The sequence below is a fragment of the Poromitra crassiceps genome (assembly GCF_964638095.1).
Source record: "Poromitra crassiceps genome assembly, chromosome: 10".
In the NCBI taxonomy this organism is placed as follows: domain Eukaryota; kingdom Metazoa; phylum Chordata; class Actinopteri; order Beryciformes; family Melamphaidae; genus Poromitra; species Poromitra crassiceps.
The window spans coordinates 34,828,469-34,846,513 of record NC_139631.1 but is presented as its reverse complement, the minus strand read 5'-3'; the positions used below and the strand labels follow the sequence as shown (position 1 = coordinate 34,846,513).

At 43.2% G+C, this 18,045-nt stretch overlaps 1 protein-coding gene across 1 annotated transcript; it reads left to right on the top strand.

Annotated features, from left to right (window-relative positions):
* Nucleotides 1-508: 508 nt before the first annotated feature.
* Nucleotides 509-16,264, top strand: ppef2a (protein phosphatase with EF-hand domain 2a; the record flags this gene model as incomplete). Its single annotated transcript, XM_083645409.1, has 16 exons — nucleotides 509-557; nucleotides 1,313-1,440; nucleotides 1,548-1,602; nucleotides 1,721-1,896; nucleotides 2,694-2,808; nucleotides 3,184-3,230; nucleotides 3,624-3,790; nucleotides 5,069-5,105; nucleotides 6,129-6,278; nucleotides 8,408-8,755; nucleotides 10,976-11,161; nucleotides 11,671-11,813; nucleotides 13,093-13,199; nucleotides 15,039-15,199; nucleotides 15,464-15,551; nucleotides 16,011-16,264. The coding sequence occupies 16 exons, from the start codon at nucleotides 509-511 to the stop codon at nucleotides 16,262-16,264; spliced, it is 2,211 nt and encodes a 736-aa protein (XP_083501535.1).
* Nucleotides 16,265-18,045: the final 1,781 nt, after the last annotated feature.

The window sequence follows — 18,045 nt, the reverse complement described above, 5'->3', positions numbered from 1 at the left end:
TATTCTGATCTTCATCAGGTCTTTAGATCATCTTCTAGATCTTAACATGAACACCCGCCCCCCTTTCCCCCTCTGTGTTCAGTTTTCATAGAAGTCTTAATGTAAGCCTTCATAGAAAAACAGACACCAACCAACAGGCCTCTGCTGCAGGATTGAGGCCAATCAGCTCTGGTTAGGAGTGAACCAGCACATAAGGAGATTACAGGAGGGAGCTGAACGCTGCCCGCCTCCTACAGGACGGAGCTGAACGCTGCCCGCCTCCTACAGGACGGAGCTGAACGCTGCCCACCTCCTACAGGACGGAGCTGAACGCTGCCGGCCTCCTACAGGACGGAGCTGAACGCTGCGCGCCTCCTACAGGCCGGAGCTGAACGCTGCCCGCCTCCTACAGGCCGGAGCTGAACGCTGCCCGCCTCCTACAGGACGGAGCTGAACGCTGCCCGCCTCCTACAGGACGGAGCTGAACGTTGCCCGCCTCCTGCTCTGCTCTCTCATGGGAGGAACAGTCATGGGATGTGGCGTCTCAAAATCCGACCAGTTCCACAAACAAGGAAAAGGTAACGTGGCCTTAGATGCTGATCACTTCACTGTAGTGTAGTAATGCCATCTCTCAGCTTCACTTATAGTATTACTGTATGTATGTGTGCTGTATTTATGAATTTATATTTCTTTTCTCCTTTCTGCTGTCCTGCATGTAGCTGTCACAAGTAAGCCACACCTCCTTGTTTATCTTGTTTGTCCTCTGTCAAATAGGAGAAGTCAACCATAAGCTAAAAACACAGACATTCTGGAGCAGGGCAACTGCTTGAAAAAGTGCTGGAATTTAAAAGTACTGCTACTATACTGATAAGTAGAAGCAAATAGTACTGGTGTAAAAACCTACGTAAAAGTGAAAAGTAGTTCATTTAAAACAACACAAATCAGGCACTCAATGACAGTAACCAGGGAGTATTAATGTAATTAGTTACTTCCATTGGGCTACTCAACAGTTCTTTTCATCCTAGAATAACATCCGTTTTCAAATGAAGAGAATCATACTGAGTGTAGTGGACAACATACACATGTGTTTCCCAAACTATGGGTCGGGACCCAATTTGGGTCGCGAACCAATGGGGGGTGGGTCGCCCACTGGTCGTCATGGCAACTCATTATTACCGTATGTTTTTTGTGAGTTTGCGTCCCAGGGAGACACAACAACATTTATCTTTTGGCTCCCGAGATGAAAAAGTTTGCAAACCCCTGGTATAGCAGACACGTATCTCTATGGAGCAGAGCATTTCTGAATGGCTTTTCTCCGTATTCTCTGTTCCAGCTATAAAGGCCGCTGTGCTAATTCAGCGATGGTACCGTCAGTATGTGGCCCGTATGGAGACGAGGCGCAGATACACCTGGCACATATTCCAGTCCGTCGAATACTCTGGTGAACAGGCTCAGATAAAGGTGAGAAACTACCAAAAAAAAGAAGTCCAATATATCGCCCTCTACTGTATGTTCCAGGTTTTCAAACTAATCTATGAGCTGAACCATCATCTCTCTTCCCTATGCAGCTTTATAATTTCCTTGGCTACCTCATGGACAATTTCACGCCGTCAAGCAATGAACGTAAGATTTCCATTTTAAATCGATCTTGGTTTGGAGTTTGGATTCGCACATATTTTTAGATTGTTTCTGCCGGAATCTCCTGAGTTTAACCTCCGGGGTCTGGAATTTTGCCTCCCAGGAAATCTGATCTCGCACATCTTCCGAGAGAACGAGGTGTGTCGGGACACGGAGTGGGAGAGGTACTTCTCCTACAACAACATCGTGGTGCCGGAGATCTACTCCGGGCCGCACCTCACCTTCCCTCTCACCGCCGAGCAAGCCACCGGCCTGGTGGAGGCCTTCAGGGACAAGAGGGTGGGTGAAACCGGTGGGGCTTTACAAAACCGTGTCGTGGGTTCAGTCGTCTGCGTTCACACACTCAGCAGTTTCGTATCAGTGTGCCGAGCAGAGTTTTTAGGAAGGAAATGTGGGTTTCATAACTCAAAACAAAATGTTTTCTCCCTCTGTCACTTCAGCAATACGGGAAAATCTATTCTATAAATCGGGATACAAAAATGATCAAACAAAAATGGAAATGGCAGTGTTGACTAACTGTACTTGTACAAGTTGAAGTAGCACTTCCCTCTGTATCACGCTGAATTGTTTAGTATGAGAACTGGATTTCAGAAGCAGGATACAGAGGTACTTGAACTTGATGATAAAACAGACATTTATTGCAGCAAATGACTTGTGCATTGTGGCACATACAGCACAGGCCCTCATAAGGGTTGATGAAGGCCTGTGCGATTCCTTTGCCTCAATATATACGCATCGACAAGAAGTGCCTTGATATACCTACATCTTTTCAAACTGGCTGCTGTATGTCCCAATTTGCAAAAAGCTGCACATTAGTTTTTATTTTATTTTATTTTATTTTATTTTATTTTATTTTATTTTATTTTATTTTATTTTATTTTATTTTATTTTATTTTATTTTATTTTATTTTATTTTATTTTATTTTATTTTATTTTTTCAAGCATCGAGAAATAAACGATGGGGAACAGCTCTGTCTGCATGAATCCACAATTCATATCGGTTATTATTAGATATTGCAATATGACTGTGTTCACCCCTAAACCCTTTTGGCTAACTACAGTGTCTCTCCCAGTAGCAGCTGCACTCGCGCTACGTCCTCCAGCTCCTCCTGGAAACCTGGAAACGGCTCCGGATGCTGCCAAACATCAGTCGAGTCTCCACCTGCCACAGCAAGGAAATCACCATTTGTGGTGAGCGGGAAGTAATGGTTGATTTATCGATAATACACAGCACATCAAGGGAATTTCTGGGAAATAATTTGAAAACAATGCATGGTCGTTCTTTTTGCAAAGGTTTGGACGGTACAATGTGTGACACGAAGGAATGTAGGCTACTTCCTTTCCATTAAGTTGTTATTCATAAACTGTTGGTTTATTTCTATTTGAAGGGTTTTATTGCAGAATATTGCTCGCTGAAATTCATCATGCGATATTTGAAAGACGAATGATTCTGTGATTCTATCGTGCTGCTGAACATCATGGTCGAATTCAATATGGGAGAGTGGGTGTCATTTCTTATAAATAGTGTATATCTAATTTTGGTTCAAAATTCTTCATTTCGCCCAGGTGATTTGCATGGACAGCTGGAGGATCTGCTGTTGATATTCTACAAGGTAGAGACATCAAGTACTCAAATCTTAAAAATGCCAAAATGCCTCTAACTTATAGTTGTAGTCATTTTTAAAGTGCAGCTGGATTTATTCTTTTTTTACTGGAAGTTGTAAAAGTTTTCTAATCTTAAATCAAAATACAAGTCTGCTCCAACAAACATAAACCTTTCAACGCTCTAAAATATGTGAAAACTAAAATAAATGTTTAGTTAGGCTACAACATGAAATGTTTAGTTACGGAACAACATGCTGGGTTTCCTTCTTTGCACAGGATCTGCAAATCAGTTTGTCAACTTTTGCGTGTGAAAAAGAGCTCTGGAAGACTTTGTGTTTATATTTGGATCGCGGATTTGTCTGATGGATATTGCTTCCGCTTGCATGTTGTTTACGCTGCAGAATGGCATGCCGTCCTTGGAGAAGACCTATGTGTTTAATGGAGACTTTGTGGACCGGGGCAAAGACTCCATCGAGATCCTCCTCATTCTGTTTGCGTTCCTGTTGGTCTATCCCACTGACCTCCACCTGAACCGAGGAAACCACGAGGACCACATAGTCAACTTGAGGTAAAAAAAACGGTCTACTTGGAACATGGTAAAGCCCAAAATACCATGTATGAGAAAGGTTCAGAGATGGGGACTTGGACTTCAGACTTGGACTTGAGTCGCACTTAAGTCACACACACAGTGACTTGAGACTCGTCCTCAAAGACTTGAGACTTGACTTGGACTTGAAGGTTTGAGACTTGTGAACAATCTTTATTTTGTATTTATATTTTTTGGGTGGCATTAACATTAAGGAAATGTTTAATAATGTAATCTAATCAATGCTGATACTGTATTCTAATAAAGGAGTGAGGATAATATAGTACATGCTTTGAATTCCTTCGTTTTAGCTGTGCAGTGTTCTAAGCAGACCAGATTGCATGCAGCAGATGATAGAACGCTCATCCAGAAGAGACTTGACTTGGACTTGTGACCAAAGACTTGAGACTTGACTTGGACTTGCAAAAAATTACTTGTGAGCATCTCTGGAAAGGTTCAATTCCTCACTCTGGATAGCAAACAGGTTTAAGTTTCACTGCTTGCTCTCCTTTAAGAATTTCATCAAGTGTAACCAGCTGTTTCAATCCTCAGTTTCTAACTTTAAAGGTATTAACCCCTCACACCCAGCGTTTCCCCATAAACTCCCTTTTAAGTAGCTTCAAAGTTAGAAAAAACATACTGAACCTATAGCTGCTTATATTGAGTGAAATATGCAAACCCAAGCTTTTTTTCCCTTCTGATTTTGCCCCCATTTCTCCCCAATTGGCCAATTTCCCCCTGCTGCCCTGGTCGCAGCTCCACTCCTCTGCCGATCTGGGGAGAGCCGTAGACTAACACCATGCTTCCTCCGACACATGCGCAGTAGTTGCCAGCCGCTTCGGGGAGCTTCACCGGCAGGACGTAGCACGTGGGAGGATCACGCTATTCCCACCAGTTCCCTTTCGCCCCAGGACACGTACCCTCAATCCGGCTTCCCACCCGCAGACACAGCCAATTGTGCCTGTATGGACGCCCGACCAAGCCGGAGGTAACACGGGGGGCACGAACCTGCGACCCTCGTGTTGGTAGGCAGGGAATCTACCGTTACACTACCGGGACGCCCCAAACCCATCAAATGGGGAAATCTAGATTATACATTTCCCTGTTATTCAGCATGACATATTTGGCATCTTTGGAAACCTTGGGATCTCGAACAGAGCTTGGCTGCAAAACGTGCGTCTGTTTGTTTGTAATGTAATATAATGTTCTTCTACTGACAGGTGGAAGTAACATTTTCTTGTGTCTGTCTTCCTGGTTTAGGTATGGTTTTACCAAAGAGGTGTTGACGAAATACAAGGTATGTTTCTATTTAGATTTGCAACTCTAAATACCTCAAGACACGCCTTTTATTTTGTTCAGTATTAACTCCTCACCCAGCTTATCAAACTGGTATGCAGAGGTAGAATTTCTCCTTTAGAGTCACCACTTAAAACTGCAACAGTCAACTTCGCCTACACCAGTGGTTCTCAACATGCGGCCCGGGGACCACCAGGTGTCCTTGAGGGGGTCCCCGGGGGTCCCCATAAAATGGATGAAATGTTAAACTTCAGCATTATTCAATGTACCTGAGTCAAATTCCTTATATGTGTACATACTTAGCCAATAAAGCTGATTCTCATTCTGATTTACCTGAAGTTAACACAATTACAGAATGTAGAAGAATCACTGCTTTGATCATAGTTTCACTATTATCCTTACAAAATCATATGTGCCAAAAAAAACAGTATCCTCGCATTGGGTCTGAGAGACAAAATGTTTTCAAATGGGGGCTCTAATGTGGACTGAATTAGGGGTCCTCAATATGAAAAATGTTGAGAATCACTGGCCTACATAACTGTACACACGCGCACGCACACACGCACGCACACACACACACACACACACACACACACACACACACACACACACACACACACTCCCACTCCCATGAAGGAATCCACTTGGTCACTCCTCTTGGCAGCTAAGAGGAGTTGAGGTCATTAAACAGGAGGACAGCAGGTCAGCTGACTCTCTCCTGGTGAGTCAGGAGGAACATGGTGGTCTGACGGCCCACACAGGAAGACATCCACAGAAGACATCCCACTGTCCTGTGTTTCCTCCCCCAGACTGAACACACAACATGCACATAATGCTGGATACACATTCCTTTAAAAATTCAAGTACTTCTTGTTTGGTTAAATTCAAAGGCTAGGTTTGTTTTGATATTATAGTGGTCTAATTATTATTATTGTTATTGTTATTATTATTATTATTTTGTATTATGTCATTTTAAGGCCATCCTTTCATTTTCCAAGCATTTCCTGTTTGTGTATCTCCACAGATGCACGGCAAACGGATCTTGAAGCTGCTGCAGAAGATCTTCAGCTGGTTGCCCTTGGCAACGGTGATCGACCAGAAGGTGCTGGTCCTGCATGGAGGGATCTCCGACTGCACAGACCTCTCTCTCCTGGCCAGACTGGACAGACACAATGTGAGGAACCACCAAACACTCACTGAAAGATACTGGACCAAAACCTTGGACACAACAAATATAATATAGGCTATAATATACTGTGATGTTTTTAATACAATATGCTTTTAATAGTATAAAAACTTGCTGAGAGCATCATGAGTTTGATTTCTATAATCGGTTTCAACTTTCCATATGAATTCAGAAAACATAATTTAAATTAAATTGTCTGATGGAACAAATCTCACCACTTTCAATCGAAGTCATTAAAACAATCACAAGATCTTTTGTCAAGACTTTAGAAACCTTTTCAAGTCATAAAAGTCAAAGTCAAGTCCCAAGTCACCAGAACACAAGTCTTCTCTTCATGCATCAAGTCAAGTCTTCACTTCATGCATCAAGTCAAGTCTTCACTTCATGCATCAAGTCAAGTCTTCACTTCATGCATCAAGTCAAGTCTTCACTTCATGCATCAAGTCAAGTCTTCACTTCATGCATCAAGTCAAGTCTTCACTTCATGCATCAAGTCAAGTCTTCTCTTCATGCATCAAGTCAAGTCTTCACTTCATGCATCAAGTCAAGTCTTCACTTCATGCATCAAGTCAAGTCTTCACTTCATGCATCAAGTCAAGTCTTCACTTCATGCATCAAGTCAAGTCTTCTCTTCATGCATCAAGTCAAGTCTTCTCTTCATGCATCAAGTCAAGTCTTCCCTTCATGCATCAAGTCAAGTCTTCTCTTCATGCATCAAGTCAAGTCTTCACTTCATGCATCAAGTCAAGTCTTCTCTTCATGCATCAAGTCAAGTCTTCTCTTCATGCATCAAGTCAAGTCTTCCCTTCATGCATCAAGTCAAGTCTTCTCTTCATGCATCAAGTCAAGTCTTCTCTTCATGCATCAAGTCAAGTCTTCCCTTCATGCATCAAGTCAAGTCTTCACTTCATGCATCAAGTCAAGTCTTCACTTCATGCATCAAGTCAAGTCTTCACTTCATGTATCAAGTCAAGTCTTCACTTCATGCATCAAGTCAAGTCTTCACTTCATGCATCAAGTCAAGTCTTCACTTCATGCATCAAGTCAAGTCTTCTCTTCATGCATCAAGTCAAGTCTTCACTTCATGCATCAAGTCAAGTCTTCACTTCATGCATCAAGTCAAGTCTTCACTTCATGCATCAAGTCAAGTCTTCACTTCATGCATCAAGTCAAGTCTTCTCTTCATGCATCAAGTCAAGTCTTCTCTTCATGCATCAAGTCAAGTCTTCACTTCATGCATCAAGTCAAGTCTTCACTTCATGCATCAAGTCAAGTCTTCCCTTCATGCATCAAGTCAAGTCTTCCCTTCATGCATCAAGTCAAGTCTTCTCTTCATGCATCAAGTCAAGTCTTCCCTTCATGCATCAAGTCAAGTCTTCTCTTCATGCATCAAGTCAAGTCTTCCCTTCATGCATCAAGTCAAGTCTTCACTTCATGCATCAAGTCAAGTCTTCCCTTCATGCATCAAGTCAAGTCTTCCCTTCATGCATCAAGTCAAGTCTTCTCTTCATGCATCAAGTCAAGTCTTCACTTCATGCATCAAGTCAAGTCTTCCCTTCATGCATCAAGTCAAGTCTTCCCTTCATGCATGAAGTCAAGTCTTCACTTCATGCATCAAGTCAAGTCTTCCCTTCATGCATCAAGTCAAGTCTTCTCTTCATGCATCAAGTCAAGTCTTCCCTTCATGCATCAAGTCAAGTCTTCACTTCATGCATCAAGTCAAGTCTTCCCTTCATGCATCAAGTCAAGTCTTCACTTCATGCATCAAGTCAAGTCTTCACTTCATGCATCAAGTCAAGTCTTCACTTCATGCATCAAGTCAAGTCTTCCCTTCATGCATCAAGTCAAGTCTTCTCTTCATGCATCAAGTCAAGTCTTCTCTTCATGCATCAAGTCAAGTCTTCTCTTCATGCATCAAGTCAAGTCTTCTCTTCATGCATCAAGTCAAGTCTCAAGCAATTAAAACTGCGATCAGCGATGCTTTTAGTTTGTTCAAACCAAAGATAAGAGGCCTGTAGCCATGAATGGATCTCACTTCTTGTGTTATTCTTTAAAGCGCCATGGTTTCTACAACAGTCCCTCAAATCTCTGGCCTGCTCTGTTTCCCCCTCCCCCAGTATGTGTCGGCTCTGAGGCCTCCGAAAAAGAGACACCAGAGCGCGGGAGGGATATCCGTCGACTCCGACGACGTGGACAGTGAGGTCTGGTTGAACCAGCGGCGGTTGTCCCTCACGTGCGCCAAACCCCTGGGCAGCCGGAGCAGCTTCCACAACCGCTCGCTGCAGGACTTCTCCGACCGCGTCAAAATGACGGTGGAGGAGGAGCTGGAGCTCCGCCGGCGGCGGGTGGGCCTCCTCAACTCGGGCTTCAGCGGTTCGCAGAAAGCGTTGAACCCGTCCGACACCACTGACTCGACCCAGGAACCCACTGACGCTGCTGTCGACTCCAAGGAGGAGTGGAAGCAGGTGATGGACGAACACAATTTGTATCCCCATTAACCTTTTAAGCTCAATCAGTAGAGTATTGCACCTATCACTGTCAGGGTTAAAGGTCGCATTCCCTGTCCAGATCAATGCAGAGTGATTTAAAGAGAGAGTGGCGCCAAACGGAGGTCCAACCAAAATGCTTGATAGTCACGTGACTCGCGTAGCTATAGTGTGCGTGGAGGAGTATGTTCCAGGAAGTATGTTTTGAATGCATAAAGCTGATAGCATTCAATTGGATTCTTTAAACGTCTTAGCCTTTCAAAGGACATCACAAACGTTCCATTCTGCAGCAACTCTACAGCTCTGCTTAATCCAGAACCTTTCTTCCGGGAACTATTGCGAGGCAAAAAACTGGTCCATTGGAGTGAATGGAGATGACGCGACTCTTATATCGCTATGGCTCTGGATCAATGTAAATTGCATGGCATTATTGATTCCATGTTTAGGGCTTTCCTAAAAAATGCACTCATGTGGGCAGGTTAATGTAAAAGTGTATTCCATTACAGTCACTATTTACTGCAGTAACATCAGTAACACTAGTCCATACTGAGGGATGCACGCGCCATAACTACATGCAGACCTCCAGGGATGCATGCGCACCACAACTCCGGGCAGACTTGCCAAAAATGCTCATCAACAGCGTAAATTTGGGAAAATGGAAAAATCTGAAAATGTGTCAGTCCCTGCCTATGCCAATGCTCAATGCCCATGTGCAGCTTCAGATTGATTGGCCAACAGACATGCAGACAGATGGACGGACAGACAGACAGACCGTTTTCCTCATTCTATAGTAGGATAGTAGGACGATCCAAGGGATTACCCAAACTAAGTAATGTATTCTGATTACTTTTGAAGAAGGAAAAAGTTCCGCAATTTTATTTCAGGCTTGCATACAAAAAATACAAAAGACTTCTGTGCCACAAAACGTAGAACACCAGCGTTCAGTTTAAAAGTATTCCCAGAAGTCATCCTCAAATAGATGATTTATTTAATACATAAATACATACATACTTTTGTATTTATAGCACATAATGCTGTCACAAGTATTCTGTTGTTACCCAACCATTAACTGTATGGCAGATAAAACCATCCACCGAATAGCATTTGTTATTTTTCCTCAATGTCCGATGTAGAGCTGTTGTTAGCTTGCTCCTACAGTACGTCTCGAAGAGTTGCACCTGAAATATCGGTGTAGTGACTCTCTCATGGGGGAACACTTATTTTAAGTTCATGCTAGTCCATGTCCTGAGTGCCTGCCTGGGCTCGACGCCAGTGTGCTAAAGCAGTCCAGGGTAACGGCCAAGACGCCCTAATCATCTCTGACCTCAGAATAGGTAGCTTGTTGTGTTTGTGTGCGTCGCAAAACACTGTAATCCACCACGTCACTAATCCCTCCCAGCTTCATTTCAATCTTGTTTTCAAAGTGGCTGTCAGTCACCCCGCTGTGAGGACGGCCCTGTTGACGTCTCACGTCCAATTTGGTTTCATCTGGTTCTCTAAACTCTCTCTGGCTGCTTGGGTCCACACTTGCTCACTCACTGGAAGTCATTCAGGGTAACACGATCTGCAATGAGGTGTCGGTGGTGACCTTATATCATCGCCATCAGTCCTGTGATTGTGTCAAGATTTCAACCCACATGTGGCAGGCAAACGTACTGCTTATTCACCAGGCTAATGAAAAGACAAAAAGAAAGGGGAAACTTCCTTCATCACACACACACACACACGCACACGCACACACACACACACACACACACACACACACGTACACGCACACACACACGCACACAAACAGGTCCTGAAAAGAGTATTCTATTAGGTCCTATTTGAAGTCAACTCTTTAGCTTAACGTTACATGTACAGTAGCATTTTAAGTCTGAAATTTGGTCTTAGAAGTCATAAAAAATATTGTTCCTCAATATCAAATCAAGCCACACTGACATTTCACATTCATTTCAGTTGTGAAATTGGCCTTATGTTTCATTATCACTGGCATAAAAAACGCTTACATTTAACTTGAGGAAACCTGAAGGTTTCTGAAGATTTCATGGTCGCATGTAGTCACTCTGTCAACGGAGGAGGAATAAGCAGTCGGAGAGAGTCACTATCGGTGAAGACATGTCCTATTAGAGGAGAACTAACGGGTCAGTATGTTGTTGAAACTGAACATCTCCTCCCCGTTGTCTTCTGTACAACCAGATCCTGGACCTGCTGTGGAGCGACCCCATGGCCCAGGACGGCTGCATACCCAACGAGGTGAGGGGCGGAGGCTGCTACTGGGGGCCCGACGTGACCGAGGACTTCCTCAGCAGACACAACCTGCAGCTCCTCATCCGATCCCACGAGTGTAAACAGGACGGGTACGAGTTCTGCCACAACCGCAAGGTGAGGCCAGAGACCGGGCCCACTGCAGAACATCAGGCCCATAAGTCCATCATTCACTGGCCATGGCATGTTGACTATCTTACCAGCCACCTACATTGCTAGAATAGCATGGGACCTCTGAATGATGTTGGGATACACACCAATATGGCAGTGTTGGGGAGTACTAACTGTACATGTGTTCCATATAGTTTAACTACAAGCAGTAGTTGGGTGGTAGCAGGGTAGGAAATTAGCATGGGCTCGGGGCAAAATGCCCATCAAAAAATACAAAATTGCCCTTGGAATTGGGACGACGGGGGCTTTAAATGCCCTTTAAAATAAATAGGTTAATACTACTACTACTACTCTACTAAGCTGAAGTTTATAACATTTAGAACAAAACAAATGACTGCAAATGTAAAAGTCACAAAATATATCTCGCAAAGCATCTTTTCTTTTAGAACGTTTCCTACAAAGCTATTTAAGTGTTATCTGCTGTACTAAAAGTGTTGTCTTTCGATTTCATTTAGGTCCTGACGCTGTTTTCTGCCTCAAATTACTACGATGTGGGCAGCAACAGGGGGGCCTACGTGAAGCTGGGGCCCGACCTGGTGCCTTATCTGGTTCAGTACCAGGCCAGCAACATGACCAGAGAGCTCACCGTCAGACAGAGGTACAAACATTCACCTCAGACAACATGAATCATTTAGGTCTGACACAATCACATGGTTTTACACTATATTGAACTTAAGATTGGAAAAGATAGGATATCAAGGTACCGGTACTTTCAGACATTACTATTTTTTTTTTTTTTTAAGTATGTTTATTCATTTTTTAGCCATCATAGGGGCAAACAGCCAGCGAAGAATGCAATAACAAATAACATGCCCTCCGTCCCCAGCCACCCACAACACAACACACACAATCTCCACAAAAACAACAACAACAGCAAAACACAAAACCAAACACACAAACAAAAACAAACACACAGAGCACCCACAGCAGGCAGAAGGTTAAAAAAAAGGAAAAAAAGAAAAGAAAGCACAGCAGGGGTATGCAGACCCAACAAATGGACAAAGGCCCACCACACATCACACGTCAGACCATGAGACATTACTATTTTTGTACATCTATATTGTTATCAGTACATGAATATTCCAAGGATATTTTTTATTTATTTATTTATTTATTCATTCATTCATTTATTTATTTATTTACTTTTGCAAATGGCTTGGTGCTGAATTTGTGGATTATGCACAACATTTATTTGCATGTAATATGTTTGGTATATCTCTTTAATTTGACTCTTCTTTTATATTTATTGTTAGTTGTTCTGGATCAAACTAGGGAATCAGGATGGGATGATATATTGAAATAAAAAAAAATATCCCTTCTGTGATCACAAATGAGACGGCTTCACAATTTCACAAGCTCTCCATCAAAATGATATTACTGTATTTTGCACGTTGTAATTTTTTGAATTGTCGTTTACATTCTAGCAAGCCAGTGCCATGGCTAGAAAGATTTTGTGTCTCAGAAATAAACATAATTCTCCACAGTCAGACTTTGTTCTGATTCAACTTTTATTTATTACATTGTGTCGTGGTCGTATCGAATCGTGAACCCCATATCGTTTATCGAATCGTATGAGATAAGCATATTGTCCCATCCCTAACAATGCTAAAATGCCTAAAATATAAAATGTAAAACTTAAGGCATGAATGTTGAACATAAGATATCAGAATCCTCTGTTAAATAAAATCTCTTTTTTTGGGGGGGATAACCATCACATGCAAGAATGCTGTTTTTTTTTTAACTGTTCTGCCTTTAGAGAGAGAGATTAGATTCTGCCTTTGTAGGGTTGTGGTCAGTTGATTAAATCTGGCTATTACATTACATTACAATACATTACAATACAATACATGTCATATCTGCTATTATCCTGTGCACAGTGTTGGGCGAACAGAGCACTCGGCCCTCAAGGTCCTGCGGGAGCAGCTGTTTGCACACAAGTCAGACCTCCTCCGCGCCTTCCAGGAATTTGACAAGGAAAACAAAGGTGTGTAGTGTGAATTTCACAATCATATTCAGTTTTCAGCGGATCGTGTGTTCGTTCATTTTAGATCACACTTCCTCCTCCTTTTATTTATCAAGAAAGAAACGTGAGCTCACCTCTTTGTATTTTATTCTGAGCTTCATAATCCCCCATTCTAGGGGGAAAACCTCCCAAAAACAAAGCATTTGCACCCAGCTGAGGTCTCTCCCGGAACACTTTGATAGCTCCACAGAAACGGCGACCTGTTGCACCGGTTCGTCATCAGTTCAGTGATTTCATTTCATTTAGCAACATAAACTGCTGTATTGGCTCCTCCAGGTGGTTTTCCGATCTATCAATTTTCTTTTCATTGTGCCAACGACTATACGTTGTGACTTCTTTGTTGGTAATATATATATTGAACTATATATAATTAAAATCTTATAAATAATTTTTTTTACTAACGGATAAATTCTCACTTTCATTCAAACTAGGCTATATTTGAACATAACGCACGACTTTTGACCTAGACCCTTTTTTCTCATCTTTTTTCCAAATCTGACCAAAATCGAACTATCTTCACTGTAGAGCTACTTATGTCTTGTTTGCCTGGGTTTGTGCCTCTCTGATACAGTCCTATAGTGCCAATGGATGCTCCAACCCCCAAATCAACCCCCCAAAAGATGTACAGTAATTCAAAACAGCGATGCCTTTCTTCTACAGTTTTCATGCTACCTCGTCCATTGCTGTAGCACTTGCTAGTTTACTCCTTGCTGGCTTCCTGTCTACATAACATATGCCGCTTTGTAAAAGTACTGCTGCGTAACTAAATTAACTGGAAACTAAACATATCTCATCATTACAGAGTAAGTATCAGTGTGTGTTCAGTAACTCTATAGTGAAGCGATTGACAAGTTTTTGGTCAGAATCTATTTTTCCCATGGCGCTGGGCCAGCAGTCCCCACCGGGGGCAGGGGATGGAAAATTCAGAACACTCACTCACAGTTAGTCACTCAGCAATCTGAGAACCCAGAGTCTATTTTTCAAATAAAAACAAACACAGACAGCCCTACCGTTTTTCCCAGCTTCCTGTACAGCGCGCCTCTCCTGCCACCGTCACTTCCTTTTCCACGTCCGTGCTCCACTGTTTACGGTCTAAATAGCAACTTGCACCGCGACTTTCCAGTAACTTTCCAGCGTTGTTGTCAGACGAGTTGACTTCTTCTATGCAGTGTGTTTATGCGTTAACGTTATTAGCAAATAGCCGAAATGGACGCGGAAAAGGAAGTGACGGTGGCTTTTCCGTCACTTCCAGCTTTTCTTTTCCGCGTCTGTTTCGGCTATTCACTAATAACGTTAACGCATAAACACTGCAAAGAAGAGTCAACTCGTCTTACAACAACAGTGGAAAATTACTGTAAAGTCGCGGCGCAAGTTGCTATTTAGATCGTAAACAGTGGAGCACGGACGCGGAAAAGGAAGTGACGGTGGCAGGAGAGGCGCGCTGTACAGGAAGCTGGAAAAAACTCTAGGGCTGTCCCAGAGTCTATTTTTCAAATAAAAATAGAATAGACTGGATGGATGTTTAGTGGGAATCGGGGCCGTAGCTCAGGATACGAAGAGAGTCGGGATTGGAGGGGTGGCTAGGGTTAGAGGCTAGGGTTAGAGGCTAGGGGGATATGGGTGGCGGGGGAAATGAAGGGGGAGGGGAAAAGGGACCGTAGCTAGGGATAGGAAGGTGGTAGAGAGTTGGGATAGGAGGGGTCAGGCGCAAGAGACTGCTGGAGTCCATTATGTTCATGAGAACGAATGAAACCTTTGAGATGATGTGATTCAGCCTCCCCCCCTCCCGCCCTCCTCCAGGTCTGGTGTCTCTGAGCGACTGGGCCACGGCGCTGGAGAGCGTGATGCACCTGGGCCTGCCGTGGAGGATGCTGCGCTCCCAGCTCGGCAAAACCACCGACGGCATGCTGAACTACCATGACTGGCTCAATGAGCTCGCCATCAAAGAGCCCAGCATGGAGGTAAGACAGCATTAGCCTTCTCTTTACTCGTCATAAAGCTAGTTTGTGATTAGGAGGGCACGGTCAGAGACATTTTGTTCTGATCAATTGCATTTTGTTTTATGACTTTAAGAAAAGTGCAAAGGAATGTCCACACATGAAGATAATTTCGACAATGAATGGATCTGCTGTCAAAATACATGAACAGTGACAGTATTTACATGGAGGTAAAGCCTTCTACAGGAGTTTTCTCGCATGAAAATAAAAAATGTCTCCCCCATTCAGCATATTGACCAGAGTCTGCTGGAGACCTTGTACCGCCACCGCTCCACCTTGGAGACCATCTTCAGAATAGTCGACACAGACAACTCAGGTAAAAAATAAATCCTTCTCACTAAAACCACATTAAATAGGTTACATGTCTACTAGGACATTTTCTTCATCAAACTTGGAGGGTGGATTTGTCATTTGACATATTTTCAGTATTCGGGTACCAAGTGCTACAAGAACATATTTCAACTTTTAAAAATGAGTGACAGTGAAACAGAGCAAAGACTTCTTCCAGGTCTGTTTTTTGTTGTTTCAAAATAGAGACCCTTTATTTCTCTGGTCAAAAACGTCACTAATGGGTGAAGTTAGAGTAGACAGTGGGTGAGTGAGGGTCCAGTATATGTGTGTGTTGTCCAGCTAGAAATCAGTTCAGTCACCCGTTAATCCACCTGAAAGCATGCAAAAGAAGCAGCAGGTGACGGCTGGGGGAATCCTCCCAGTATAAATGAGGATTAACCCACTGATCTATTGGTCCCTCCGCCCACACTTCTTCTCAAAACAGGCTTCATCACCCTGGAGGACTTCAGGCAGACGTGGAAGCTGCTGAGCGTCTACCTGAAGATGGAGATCACGGACGCGGCCATCTCCGACCTGGCCGTCACCATCGACAAGAACCAGGACGGCAGCATCGACATCGAGGAGTTCATGGAGGCCTTCCGCCTCACGGACAAGAAGAGCCGCCTGGAGCGAGGTCGCAGCATGTTCTTGGGCACCAACCCCGACCTCTGCTTGCTGGAGGGGGATCCCAACATCTGAGGTGGCCGGTGGGCGGATGTGACGAGAGACCTTGGATCTGGTCAACAGCCAGATTAGGATAGGGGAGGGGAGGGGAGGTGTAGGGGACACAAGCTGCTGTAATGACGCACATTGGGACGTAGACGCCTCGTGGATCACATGGGATTAGAGAGAGGTCGGAGGTCAAGGGATTTGTCAGGGAAACGTCATTTCACAGGGTGAAGCAGAACGTGGTTTGAATCGCTCTGAGAAAGTGTGCGTGAGAGAAACGTTTTCGAAGTAGAACAGATGAAAACTGTTGCAAAGGCACAAACATTATGAAACGCATCACATTAGGGCTGCATGAAGAAATGATTTGACTGCATTTTATATCTACATCTTGACTCATTCAAATTACAGGAGAGATTCAGAATTACATGAAAGGTTTCACTGTTGCCGAAATGCCAGTATGCTTCAATTATTAATTGTATGAACAAAAATGGCCATTATACACGATTAATTGTGCAGCCCTACATCATTATGCACTAAGTTGATTGCAACTAAATGTTGCTGGTGCCTTATTGACAGGACTCGTTTTAATTTCTAGTGATTACGCACTGATTATATTTTATATCGGTGCCAACTGTGTACCGGACTCTGTCCTTGTCCAAGTCTGTATGCGGGCCTCACGTTGTCCAGAACAGAGGACTCGTGCTTTCTCCATTGACTTTCAGGACATATGACCACCTCCAAATGGTTGGTTTGAAGCCCAGACACATCACTGCACTTGACGTTGTGTAAATAATACGGCTCATTTTTACATGAGCTCATCTTTTTCGATTTGGCCTGCTCAGTTTTCAGCTCTCTGTGAAGCTGTGTCAGCATGCTCCAGTGTTATCTAACAACCACAGTGGCATTCTCAACTCATTGGATGTAAATGTTCATCTATAATATCAGCGGTTCCCAACCTTTTCCGACTCATGGCCCACTTGAAAATCTCAAAAATGTTTTTTCGCCCCACATCTGACCGTAAACAGTACGGAGGCCAAATAATGCGTTCTCACGGCACTTTTTATTTCAACGATAAAAGGAGCTGTCCATCTGCACCGCACAGAAATCAGGAAGTAAACATAATTCACAAAGATTGTAATGTTTTGCAAATGATTTGACAGCCCACTTGCAATACTTTCACGGACCACAGGTTGGGCATGGCTGATCTTTCTTTTTTTATTAGCATGCCAAGCATGTAAACATTTAACTGTAAATACTTCAATCAATTTTATTGTATTGTGTGTGTGTGTGTGTGTGTGTGTGTGTGTGTGTGTGTGTGTGTGTGTGTGTGTGTGTGTGTGTGTGTGTGTGTGTGAGTGAGTGAGAGAGAGAGAGGTAGACCTACATGTATGAGATTGATGTTTTATGAATTAATGTAGAACATTTTCATCAAAAAAGTGTATACCGCTATTATGGAAATATAAAACTTACTTAGTAACAATGATATACACGATTTCCTATTTTTAGCCATTTCATTTCTATTCAGCATTTCATTTGGATTTAATTCACGACCCATGTTGGATGCACACAACTGCCTGTGGCAATCTTCATGTCAATCTTTGGTGGAGCCAGGCAGTCACTACAGTCACCACCACCAGGGGGCAAAAACACACCGTTTACACCAGTTGTTCACACACAACTGAGTACAGCCTGAGAATGAGTCAGTAGCCTGTGGCCTTCACAAGAGCAAACAAACCAAGCCCATTTGAAAAGGCACTACGCCCTGAAGTTGAGATGAAGATTCACACAAAACCATCACTGCATTTATCTCC